The sequence below is a fragment of the Ascaphus truei genome, chromosome 17, assembly GCF_040206685.1.
Source record: "Ascaphus truei isolate aAscTru1 chromosome 17, aAscTru1.hap1, whole genome shotgun sequence".
Taxonomy (NCBI): domain Eukaryota; kingdom Metazoa; phylum Chordata; class Amphibia; order Anura; family Ascaphidae; genus Ascaphus; species Ascaphus truei.
Window position 1 is genome coordinate 27,854,553 of NC_134499.1, and position 13,282 is coordinate 27,867,834.

The 13,282-nt window shown below is 46.2% G+C and overlaps 1 protein-coding gene across 2 annotated transcripts in view; it reads left to right on the plus strand.

Annotated features, from left to right (window-relative positions):
* The window catches only part of LOC142468200 (sodium- and chloride-dependent creatine transporter 1-like), an 89,882-nt gene that overhangs the window by 29,352 nt on the left and 47,248 nt on the right, over positions 1-13,282 (plus strand). For both annotated transcript variants that reach the window (XM_075574459.1, XM_075574460.1), the window contains exons 4-8: positions 155-431; positions 1,884-2,016; positions 5,885-6,019; positions 6,461-6,564; positions 12,995-13,119. In XM_075574459.1, coding sequence (XP_075430574.1) covers positions 155-431; positions 1,884-2,016; positions 5,885-6,019; positions 6,461-6,564; positions 12,995-13,119 — 774 coding nt within the window. The remainder of the gene's footprint in view (positions 1-154; positions 432-1,883; positions 2,017-5,884; positions 6,020-6,460; positions 6,565-12,994; positions 13,120-13,282) is intronic.

The following is a 13,282-nucleotide window of genomic DNA, read 5'->3' on the forward strand; positions in this document are numbered from 1 at the left end:
TATTCAATGTGTACTTTAATCCCTCACCGCCAAAGAGTGGCTGTATGAGCGCACTTGCTACATAGTTGTGAATGTTACTGCATTGTGTCTGCATATGGTCGGAGGTCATTCTCTGCTGGCTATGTGGGGTCTAACTCTCATTGATGTTCCTCAGGCCTGGGCTTCGCCTCGATGGTTATCGTGTTTTTCTGTAATACCTACTACATCATGATCCTGGTGTGGGGCCTTTATTACCTGGTGCACTCCTTCACCAACACCCTGCCCTGGGCCACCTGCGGCCACTCCTGGAACACCAAGGAGTGCACCGAAGTCTTCCGCCTCGACCAATGCACCAACGGGACTTCGGCCAATGCCACGGGCTCCAGCACTGTGTACAACATCAGCTGTGACTCTCTGGCAAACAAGCGCTCGCCCGTCATAGAGTTCTGGGAGTGAGTAGTAACCTCAGCCACACTGTTCCCCTTCGCCAGTATTCTGACTCCCATGTAGAGATGGGCAAATTCTCCACCAACATTGGAATGATTAACTGAGAAAACAGTGGGAGGGGGATGGAGGGGCGAGGGGGATGGAAGGGGAAGGGGGGTGGAGAGGGGGGGGGGGGTCCACGTTTTCAAATATTCGTTGGAGTAAAAAAAAATAAGTGTCACAGTTTCTCTAAAAAAAAAAAAGTATTACACATTGGTACATTTTTGGATTTTTTGGAGGGGAAAAAACTGCAAATGGTAATTTCAACCCATATGCCCATCTTTAGTCCCATTTAGCTCATCACTGCTGTAATCGTCCTAGCATGTGCTGTCTGTATGCATTTATTTCATACATACAGGATATAGTTAGTAAGGAGCACCATGAAAACATATTTAAGTTCTGCATGGGCATTGTAATCCAGTAAGTGCATTTGTCAGTTTCAGCCTGACATAGGTCATGCAAGACAGCCGCTCACGTGCTCATCCACAGAGGTTTCATTGTTAGTTCGTTGTTGCAGTCCTAGTTTTGAGCCTTAATAAATATCTGGGGTTAGGACTGAAATAATAATAATAATGCTACAATGAAACATTCTCTTGATGAAGGTGTAAGTGACTGTTCCTGCGGTATCTTAAAATCCTCGTGTACACGTGCAGCAGTTGTGCTATCCCCCTCGGACACGAGTGCTGAAATACAAGGCGGTTTTACAAAGATCCACGTAGAAATCTGCCTTCTGTGTCAATTGTATGTATCATTTTATTGATGCAGCGCTTTACTAAATGGCCAGAAAAGGTAGATAAATGACAGAGAAGGTAACGGGAGGCACTGCCGCGAAGAGCTTACACTCTAAAGGTTGGGACAACTTACAGACACACTAGGAGTAAAAGCGCAGTCAGTGGAGGTCAAGGGCATCTGGAGTCTGTAGTAGAAGGGTAGATAATTTCATTAGATGTTATTTTAACCCTTTGGAGAGCACGAACATGTAGCCGCCATATCTTGGGCTCAATCACTCCAGCTCATATTCTAGGGGCGATCAGGAGCACTGAGGGTGATCTAGCAGGCAAAGGAATATTCGAGGGGGGGTCCTCTTCCGTCTCTGCCATCAGTGATCACAATGTGCCGGAGGGACTCTTGCCCTCCCGTGCTGCCGTCCCACTGGCACTCGCAGGGTTAAGAGGGGGGATTTGTAGCTGGGATTTGAAGGCAGAAACTGACGGTGCTTGACGAATGTTGAGCGGAAGAGCGATCCACAGGGAGGACGAGGTTAGCAAGAATACAGGAAGTGAGGGCCCAATGCCAGCCTGTTCTAAACACTCATGGACATTACAATGTGTCTCACCCTGTGTGTCCGTGTTCTGTGCGTCGGGAGCAGGGCGACATGAACCATTCTTACTGCTCAATACTTGGTGTCTCTCCTGTAGGAACAAGGTGCTGCAGATTTCCAGTGGCCTGGGCGAGCCCGGCCAGTTAAACTGGCAGATGATTCTGTGTCTGCTGGTGACCTGGGTGATCGTGTACTTCTGCATCTGGAAAGGAGTCAAATCAACAGGAAAGGTAAGGAAGGCATTGGGGGCACGTGATGGAAACCTCTCCCCTGTGTGCGCTAAGCAGCTTCTGGCAGTGAAAGGGTGGACTTCATTGATGCCCAGGACTGCTGCAGCAAGTTGCTCTTCCGGGCATACTCCCGGCGCGTGCACGTGAGTTGTCGCCAGCGCCGTGATTAGCGGCTTAATGCCTTCTCCGGGCCTCCCGTTATGCGGAGGAAGCGGTTTCACGTTAAATCATTCATTTGAAAGCGTGAGCAGATCATTAGGGCCGGGATTAGGTATAAATCTTTCTTATTCCTTATCCTAATGGTTCAATAATGTGGGTGGCTGTTCCCCCAGCGATCCTAACCCCTTCACTGCTGGTGGGGTATATTGACCGAAGTGGTATAAAAAAAAGTAGCAGTGCTGTTTTATTGTAGAGCACACTCCTTGTAAATAAGATAGAAAACCTCTTTGTATAGATTTTTAGGATACTATAGAAGGTGCCCCTTTTAAAGTAGGTTATATTGTAAGACAGGGGTGTGCAAACCAGGGGGGGGGGGGGGGGTTACAGAGGCCCCGCACTTCCCTGAAGGGATCACGCGAGGCCTCTATCTTAACTTTCCAGCGACGCGTCGCTATGGAAACCCGGCGTCAAATGACGCTGAGGGTTCGCATGACCCCGAGGTGTCATTTGAAGCCAGAGCCGAGCAGGGAGGGGTGGGGGCACCAGCAGGGGGTGAGGGCAGGCATGGGGGTGCAGGGAGAAGAGTTTGTGCACCCCGGCTGTAAGATATATAGGGCAGGAATATAGTTACATAGTTATAGTTACATAGTAGAGGAGGTTGAAGAAAGACATATGTCCATCGAGTTCAACCTGTGTTACATTGAATAGGCTGAGCTACTCATTCTATATTCATATTGATCCAGAGTAAGGCATCTGTATATTATTATTATATTTCATTTGTATGGCGCCAACATATTCCGCTGCGCAGTACAATGTGGGAGGGAGGCCAAATACATTGTAAGATAAAAGACAAGCTGAGGCAATAGGAAGGAGGTCCCTGCCCCAAAGAGCTTACAATCTAAAAAGTGGGGAGTGAAGACACAAGGAACAGTGTGTGTGGGTTTCTGAGTGAGGGTTTGGCTGTCAACATCAGGGCTCTTGAATATGTGGTTCTAGGAGGAAAGTGAAAGAAAGGAGAGAAGTTGGAGAAGTCTCCTTGGAACAGTGCGTCTTTAAGGAACATTTAAATATATGTATGGTAGGGGAAGAACCTGATTGCGCGGGGTAGAGAATTCCTGACATTTGGGGGGGGGGGGGGGCGAGTGGAAGCACGGGACTAGTCTTGGAGGCGAGGGTGAGAGGAAGTAATGAGGGAGGTGGGGAGGAGTAGATCTGCATAGACTGCGTGTGGGAGAGTAAATGGTAACTACTGTAGGTCAGAGATGGAGACAGGAGCGGTGTGTGTGTGAGCACAAGTGTCTTACATGTGACCGTAGGCAGGGTATGGATAGCCAGGGTAGTGACTTGCATAGTGGGGGAGCGGTGGATCAGGCAAACGAACCTGGCAGCCGCATTTACAATAATCAGACATATTAACATTTTAAATACTTAGGGCCTCATGCAGAGAGCAGCGCTTTTTAAAATTGGAGAGGGAAATAAAAAGTAGCTTTAATGGAGAGTTTTATTCTCCATATGCAGAAATGGGCGAAATCCGCTATTTTTAGCATTACTGCATGTGGAGAATTGTAAATAAGGAGATGCGCGCAGCTGAAAGGGGGAAGAAAAAAAAATCGCGCATTTTTTTTTCCCCCTATAGCCGGCGACCTCCTGTTTCTTGCCAACTTTAGTTGGCGGAGAAAATTGGAGAAAATCGCGCCAAAAACAGCCGCTAGATGGCGAGCACACCTTTCTGAATTCGGATATTTTTCAGACTGGCGAGATGTAGTTTCTCGCCAGCCGCGCGGCGAGATTTTCAAATAGAAAAAAAAAATGGCGCTTTTTTCCTAACTCGCCATTTTCAGCTGTTTTTAGCGCGATTTTCTCCGGAAAATGGCGAGATTGCAAATAGCGCTGCTCTCTGCATGAGGCCCTTAGAATCAAATATTTAACAAAAAAAGTATCTCTAAGGAAACATGCATGTTATTTATTGATACATATGATACATACTTTACATTGCTGGATATAGCATGCATTCTGTTACATTGTTGATTATACTGTATTGACCGGCTGTAGCCAATTCTTTGATAACAAACTAACTGGTAATGAATCATTTTCTTTAACCTTCTAGCTCTTTAATCTGCAAAGCCCAATGTGCCTTTGTAGCTGGTATTTCTCCTGTTGGTTGGTTTGCTTATCAGCACAAGGTGATGTGTAGAGACTGATAAGCAATCGCTTTTGCTCCTCTGCAATCACACTGTAATGAAGTTTCTCTCCACGCTTTCTCTGCGTCTCCCTAAGGGGACCAGTCACAGCCCACACTGCTGATTGTCATTTAGGTCACGAGTTCTCCCTATTCTCTTCTGCGTCTCCTTCCCACGCGGCTGACTGCACAGGACAGCAGGATTAATCATGTCGCGTCACAGTTTAATTTATCCAGCTCTGCCTTCAGTACTAATGGGTTTATCAAAGGACCGGGGATGGAAAAGCAGAGGTGAAAACGTCAGCGTCTTCCTATTGCCTGGGGTGAAAAAATAAGCATTGATTGGCATTACATATCTCTGCCACACAACAATAACACCAGTAAATAATTTACAATACCAGAGAAGCCGTCTTCCTTTTTTCAAAGACTGGCAAATAAATAAATTGCTTAAGACAGTGTTAAAAAGCTTGTTGAAATAATGCAATTATTCTTTTAAATCAAGCACAAGGATTTATTAAGGATCATTTTTTAAAGTTCAATAACCTTTACTCTGAAAAAGAAAATAGGGTATCCTTTCACATTCCTCCAGGCCCTATCCCCATTCCCAATTTTCCTTGGACCTTTCTTGTCCTGGAACAGGATTGTATATTCTCTGTGTAATTTTTCTGCTCTCAGGCTGCCAGCTCTCCCCAGGGAAAGATGCATGTTTTCCCTGTTCCAAGCAGCCAGTGCTGCTGTGTAATTGCAACATAGTTGTTACAATATTACTTTTTCTACAGCCACTAGTCAGTTGCCCTGGCAACCTCCAAATGCTCATAGTCTGGGATTCGTTTAGCCCTCTCCCCTGCCCTTCTCTGTTAAGTAGTATGCCCTTTTGGCTTGTTCCTGTCTGGAAAGGAAAGTGTGCTTTCTCTTTTCAACAGCAGACAAAGTGACACATCTTCCACTGCTCCCTTAGAAAGTGGTTCCTTTTTACCTTCCCCTGATAAAAAAAAAGCCACTTCCTCTCAAATAGGATACTTCTCCTCACAAGTGACCTTTCCTACAACAAACTACATGCAAGTACTTTTATATTTCTGTTAACCCCGCTCAATGAAGTTGAAGAAAATAGAAGGCCTTTGTGTGGTTGAAAAAGGGGGTGAGTTTATGCTACATGGATCTTCTCACCTGCTACAAGTGAGCCTGGATCCAGAATATTTCTACTGTAAATGGGAGAAAGTCTTTCTGAAAATCCTGCTGCCGGGATAGCACAACATGGCAGATAGAATCAGGTGAAGCTTTAGTTCTGATGACGTCACTACCCTCACCTAGAGAGATTGGCCTATAAACAGTGAGCATGAACAGCAAAGGATTCTGGGATAGGAAATGGCAACAACCGAGTTTCCTTGAAGCAGTGACTATCCTTAAAACTAAAATGGCTTCCAAGTCAGTAATGATATCTGCTCTTTCATATGATGTGTTTAACTGGACTTTGATTTTAAGCAGGATCCTCCCTTTAACCAACAATATTATTATTTTGTATTCCCCTAGGTTGTCTACTTCACAGCTCTGTTTCCTTATGTGGTTCTGATAGTCCTCTTGGCCCATGGAGTTACCCTTCCTGGAGCAGTGGATGGCATTGTATACTATCTAAAACCCAACTGGTCTAAGCTTGGTGAAGCTCAAGTAAGATCCTTGGAGCCCTGTATTATAATTATTCATGTTGGTGCTTACAAACATAATTTTTGAAGAGCAATGCAAGAACATAGCATTAGCTTAATGATCTGAAATATAATATATATTCCCAAACCATTTCCCGCCAGAGGGGCCTTAATGTGCTTTTGGCCCCTGTTGCACCAAAGGGGTTAGGTTCCAACATCTGCAGACTTTAAGGTTGGAATAAAGAATCTGTTGGAATAAAGAATCTCCGCTAATGGGGGTTATAGGGGATGTGAGTCTATATGAACCTGTAGTGTGTTTCATTATACCTGCAGTTGTTTCAGTAGTAAGGCTGGGCGAGCACACACTCTGCATGAGGAAATCTGCCCTGGCTCGTGTCAGGAGCTCTCATCTCATTCCATAAATTCATCATCACTTCCATTGAGCATCGTTTTCTTTGTCTGCTAGGTCTGGATTGATGCTGGCACTCAGATCTTCTTCTCTTACGCCATTGGTTTAGGAGCTCTGACAGCCCTAGGAAGTTACAACAGATTCCATAACAACTGTTACAGGTAAGTCACCTGGGCCATGGGGGAACAAAAGGACAAATCCAGTGGTAATTCTAGACTAGAGCTTCTTGGGACCATGGCACTTCTAGAGCTTCTTGGGACCATGGCACTTCTAGAGCTGCTTGTGAACATGGCACTTCTAGAGCTGCTTGTGAACATGGCACTTCTAGAGCTGCTTGTCTACATGGTACTTCTAGAGTTGCTTGTGAACATGGCACTTCCAGAGCTGCTTGTGAACATGGCACTTCTAGAGCTTCTTATATCAGGTGACATCCCGCACTGGTTGGGACGCCAACTTGAAAAAGTGACATTGTTTTCTAGAAGCCATCAACAATGTGGAAACAGCAGTTACAGAAATAAACATAATGATATACAAAATAAGAACAAACTAATGGATACTGATACAGAAGGTTCTGAGGGCCCTGCTTGTGAGAGTTTACAATCTAGAGGGAATAAGGGGCACAATTGAAACAAAAAGTGTAAGTGTCTGCTCATTGAGACTGAGAATGCCTCAGAATGAAGTTTGGGGTGTGTGGATGTCATGGGGAGTGTCACATAGGCTTTCTTATAAAGTTCAGATTTCCGTGAACTTTAAAAAAATGAGTTCTGGGGAAGGGTCTGATGGTGTGTTGTAGGGAATTACGGAGATAGTGTGCAGAACATGGGATTTCTTGTAGGTGGGAGTGAGAGGAGGTTATGAGAGATAGGGAGAAGGGCTTTTATGTCAGAGCTAAGATTTTAAATTGCATTCTAGATGAAATGGGAAGCCAGTGTAGGGACTTGCATAGTGGAGCAGGAGGCGAAGAACAGTGAGTGAGATAGGTGAGCTTGGCAGCAGAATGTTGGACGGATCTGAGTGGGGACAACTAGGAGGAGGTTTCAGTAGTCAAGGCTGTATATGATAAAGGAGTGATTTTAAGATTTTGACTCCATCTTGAGTGAGAAAAGGGCAAATTCTAGAGCTATTTCATAGCTGGACATAGTGAGGACTGAATTTAAGGAATGAAGGAGAAGAGGGTTGTAAAGAGAGGTTAGAAGAGAGAGGTATAAAGTCAGAAGAGCAGAGGGCTATGAACAGAGCTTTGTGGTAGCGTGTAGAGGTGGAAGCACCACAGGAAACACTGAAGGAGCAGGTAGGTAGGTAGCATGTGACACACAAGCATTGTGTCATGGAGGTCCATAACGTGTAGTGTCCAGGAGAAGGAGGTGGTTAACAGTGTTTAAGGCAGCAGAGATATCCAGGAGAATACGTCAGGCGAATGATCCTTAGACTTTGCTGGGATAAGTCGTTGGCCACTTGTGACACGAAGGAAGGAGGGCAGCATAGATTGTTCTGTATTTGCTCTAATAGGTCCCTCGCCAGGCTGCCACTCAGGTGTTAGGAGTCCAAAAATTTAGATGTTTATTCAAGGGACAATAACACGCATAATAAATAAATTATGCATTCCTACTAAGTATCCCCGCAAACACAAATCCCCTCATTATTTGACAACAAAATTGAGGTATTGCACCATCACATATCCCACATCCCCTCTACAGGTTCTATGATCAGCTACATGCCAGAGTATAACTAATCTCTTAGTTATACTAGGAATCTCACTAGTACAGAGATGGAGGTGCAGAGAGTGACCACTACATTCTGTATATATTTACTATCAAGGTATATTACTGTACAAACAAACATCTTTTCCTGTCCCAGGTTAAATCCCTTAACGTTAGATACTCAAAAACCCATGTGAGGTTAAAGCAGGATATATTGTCTAAATATATATTGTAGTAAATCAGAGACCCTCTTACCAGTATGTTGTCATGAGTTTGTATTACACCAACTCCTCTGTATTTAGGGTAAAGTAATATAAGGTGTTTGTAATTTAATCCCCACCCCTTTCACCACGGGATTCTGCCCCACCCATCCCTCCTGCCAATGCCACCATCCTTCTCAATCCCTGTCCTCACCACCCCGATCCCTCGCCACAAGCCTCCACTCGCCGTGCCAACCTCAGTAACCTAATTCGCCTCCTCCTTGTCAACTCGTCTCACCTCCCCCCATAAAACCTCCATCAACCTCCCATTCTCCCTCTGGAACTCCAGATCCATCTTGAATAAAACCACCTTCACCCTCGATCGCTTCCTACAAAACAATCTTGCATTTTTCGCAATCACCAAAACATGGATCAACACCACAAACACTGCCACCCCCGCTGCCCTCACATCTACGCAATCTCACTTCACCCATACCCCACATCACACCGGCACTGGAGGAAGAGTTGGCCTCCTTGTCTCCTCATCCTGCATAACTGCCCCCAACCCCCCTTCCTTCCCCTACCACCGTCCCTCCCTTTTTCCTCCTTTGAATTCCATGCCTGCTCTTTCTCTTTCCCCCCATCTATCACAATTATCATAAGTTATTGTCCCCCTGGCTCACCCATACTATTTTTCAATGAGCTCGACTGCTTCCTCTCTTCACTATCACCCTCTCCCAACCCCCTTGTCGTCCTCTGTGACTTTAACCTTCATCTCGACAACCTCGCCTCTGCCTCGGCTTGCATCCCCCTCATCTCCTCCTTTGGACTCTCTCACTGAATCTCCCCCCACCCACATACACAGAGGTTCCCTTGACTTTATCCTCACAGCAAGATGCCACGCCAAGTCCCATTCCACACTACTTGTTCCACCTGCCGATAACCACCTCCTCTCCACCATCCTTTACATCACCCTCCCTGCTTCTCCTCCCTCCTCACCCCCACCCAATTCCATCCTTTGCAGAATTCTCAAATTCATTGACCCATCCTCCCTTACCTCCTCCTCCACTCACATAATTTTCCTCTCTCCCACTGAACTCTGCCCTATCCACCCTCAACTCTGCATTATCATCATCCCTCAATTCAATCACACCAATCCACCGTGTGCATCCCACCACAATGCCACCTCAACCCTGGCTCACCAGCCAACTTACAACACTCTGTCACTCCCTTCGCACAGCCGAGAGATCATGGAAATCTTTCCGTTACCCCATTCTGACTTGCCACCTTCCAATCCCTCCTCCATCAATACTCCTCCACTCTCAAATTGAAAAAACAAATATACTATAACACCCTAATTGAATCACCATCACCTCATCCACGCCAACAATTCTCCACCCTAAACAATCTGCTACGACCCTCCCCATCTCTCACCTAAGGTACCCTCCCCCTCTCAGCCATGGACCTTGCCTCCTACTTCTCACAATAAAATAATAACATCCGTGCTTCCTTCCCCACTGCTGCCCTCTCTCCCCCTCCATCCACCACCCTTACCCACACTTTCCCCTCCTTCTGACAATCTGACGATGATCTCCTCTCAATCATCAAAAGGTCTCATCCCACCACATCCCTTTCTGACCCTATTCCACATTCCCTCATCCCTCCTCTCCTCCCACTCCTCTGCTATCTCTCCGCCTTCTTTAACCTCCCCTATCCAGTGGACAATACCCAGACTCCTTCAAAACTGCGGTAATCATCCCTCTCCTCAAAAAAAACATATCTCGACACTGCCCTCCCCACCAACTTTTGCCCCCTATCTCACTCCTTCCATACTTCTCCAAACTCCTTGAACACATCATTCACAACCAACTCTCCACCTTCATCCATACTCATTCCCTCCTTCCCATTGTCCAGTCTGGCTTCCGTGCCTCACAGTCTACTGAAACTGCCCTCCTCACCATCCACAACTTTCTCTCCCAAGCTCGCCACTCAAAACTCTCCTCCATCCTCATCCTCCTTGACCTCTCTTCAGCCTTTGACACCATTGATCACCTCACTCTCATCTCCACACTCACCAACCTTGGCATCACTGACACCGCCCTCCCATGGCTCTCGTCCTATCTCTCACACCGCTCCTACTCTGTCACCTTCAACAATTCATCCTCTCTGCCCACCAGCCTCCAAATGGGCGTACCCCAAAGCTCTGTCCTTGGTCCTCTCCTCTTTTCCCTCTATACAGCCCCCCTCTTTCATCTCCCCCATGGATTTAACATCCATTTTTTTTGCAGACAACATCCAAATCTATTTCTCCTTCCTATTCTCACCTGAACTTCCACCTGGATCTCTGCCTACCTTACTGCCACTTCCAGCTGGATGTCCTCCCACTTCCTACAAATGAACCCAGCAAAGACTGAAGTTCTCTGCTTTCCTGCTTCCTCCTCCCTCCCATTCTCCCCCTCCCCTTCTGCTCGGAACCTTCGAGTCACCTTTGATCCTTCCCTCCTCTTTGCCCAACACATCACCTCCATTACTACCACCTGTCGCTACCACCTATACAGCATAAGAAAAACTCATCCACTCATTCCTCTCTCCTTGGCCAAACTTCTCATTCACTCCCTCATCTTCATCCATCTCGACTTCTGTAACTCCCTTCTCCTCGGTCTCCCCCTCTACTCCTCCATACCCCTCCAACAAATCCAAAATGCTGCAGCCAGTACACTCCTCAATCTCCCCCGCTTTGCCTGCGCCACCCCTCTCCTCTCCCTACTCCACTGGGTACCCATCCAACAACGTTCCCTCTTCAAATTTTTCACCCTGGTCTACAAATCTCTCCATGGTCTTGCTCCTCCTTACCTTTCAGCACTCATCTCTCGCTACACCCCTTCCTATCCTCTTCCCTCCCTGACTGCCACAACCCTCACTCCCGCCCAGCCCCCTATACCGCCTCTCGATTCCAATCATTTGTCTTACTCGCCCCCCTCAACTGGAGCAAGCTCCCCCACAACATCCAATCTGCCCCTTCCCTAACTATCTTCAGAACGCAACTCAAAACTCATCTCTTTTCCATCACATTCCATGATCCCCCGTTAACCTCCTTTCCAATCCTCTCCCTCACCCCACCCTCCCCAACGCCCATGATCTCCCCTACCCTCACCCCTTCCTAAAGCCTCTCCAATACCCTCCAAAGTCACCCTCCTCATAGATCCAATTGACACCACTGTCAGACCCATCACCATGCCACCGACCGGATTAAATCCAGAGACCTTACCCCAACCCCTGCCCACCAACCAAGCATGCTCTTAAATGCTCCCAACCCATAGCCCGGTCCATAATGTTCCCTCCGCTGCCCACCAACCAAACACGTTTTACTAGCTAATGCACAGCGCTCTGGATAAGGGCGCTATATAAATGTTGTTATAAATTAATACATCTAAATGTAGTAGCCTCTAACTAGATTACCTGCTTGGTTTTCGAGGGATTTTTGTAGGTTTATGGGTACAGAAGGGACAAGCCCTTCAAAAATAGGATGAATAACGCACAAAATAGGGGAAAAAATTGCAATCCTATTATTCTTAAGAAGGACTTAAAGCAAAGACCAAAAATAACAAAGGGAACCAAAAAAAGTAATGAACTATTTACACGGCCATCACTCAGGCAGACCCTGGGACAACGGAAGATGTCAAAACCATGTCTATGGGATAGGTAACTCACAGGAATAACACAATCTATTGCAGGATGGTCTTCAACTGACACCTATCTCCTATCAGAGGTTCTCCCCCTTCTTTATCAATGCCCCAGCTTCTATAATGTACCCACTGGCAAATATCACGGGCCAGAGCTACCAAAAGAATGCTCTTACCAGTTAAACACTTCCACCTACAGGGAACTAAATACTACCAACTAAATAGAAAAATACATTTAACTCATCCCGAATCACAATGAAGTGCAAGGAACGACATAACCTATGAAGAATTCCACTCATCCGACTAAGGAATGACCTAGAATAAGTAGCAACAGTGAATTCCGTAGGGAGATGACCCAGTGAGGGGTGGTAGATTAGGGGAATAGCCACGTAATAGAGATGGTAGGGGCTAATACAGTAATGGAACTCAAACATGATTGGGATAGACATGAGGCTACCCTACATGCGAAAGAAAGACGAGGATCATATAAGTTCTGAGGTTCTTCAATGGATAGAAACGCCAGCCGACTGGGTGGGCCACGAGATACCTACCTGCCGCCGTCACATTTTATGTTTCATTGTAAAATGAGGGTGACCCGCAGCCATATTTGTTTTTCCTTGAAAGTTAAAATGTAAATATCTCTGCAACCAGGGGTTTCCCGGGAGCTTTGAGTGCCGCGGGTCAGCACCAGAGGACGGATACAAAGTGGAGGTGGGAACCGGCGCACCAACAGAAAAGGAACAAAATAAACTCGCCTTTTAATCTGTAGCAACGTGGATATATTGCGTAGTGCAACAGTGTAGTTTAACAGGACAGTAAGGCTTTTTCTCCCCAATAGCGACGCGTTTCGGGACAGACTGTCCCTTCCTCTGGCCAGCTCCAGAGGACTCCCTGTTTTCATATAAGGTAAAAAATAAATTAAAAAAAGACTCTGTGATTTTGGCTTTTTTTGGGCTGCTTTAATAATGACTTGTTGCTTTTGCCCTCTTTCCCCTCTGTGCCCCAAAGAGATGCCTACATACTGGCTGCTATTAACAGCTCCACGAGCTTCTTCGCTGGCTTTGTCGTCTTCTCGGTCTTGGGATTCATGGCCTCTGAGCAGGGAGTTGACATATCGAAGGTAGCAGAATCTGGTGAGTCCAAAAGATGAACAAGCCTCATATCACTGACGTTGTAAAGGGGCAATCTCTCCTAGGACCAAAGTGAACTAATTCCTGTGTCATATTTTAGGGGGTCTCGTCTGGGTAATTGATACAGTTTACCCAAATCTGACACTTATAATTATTTAACATTTAT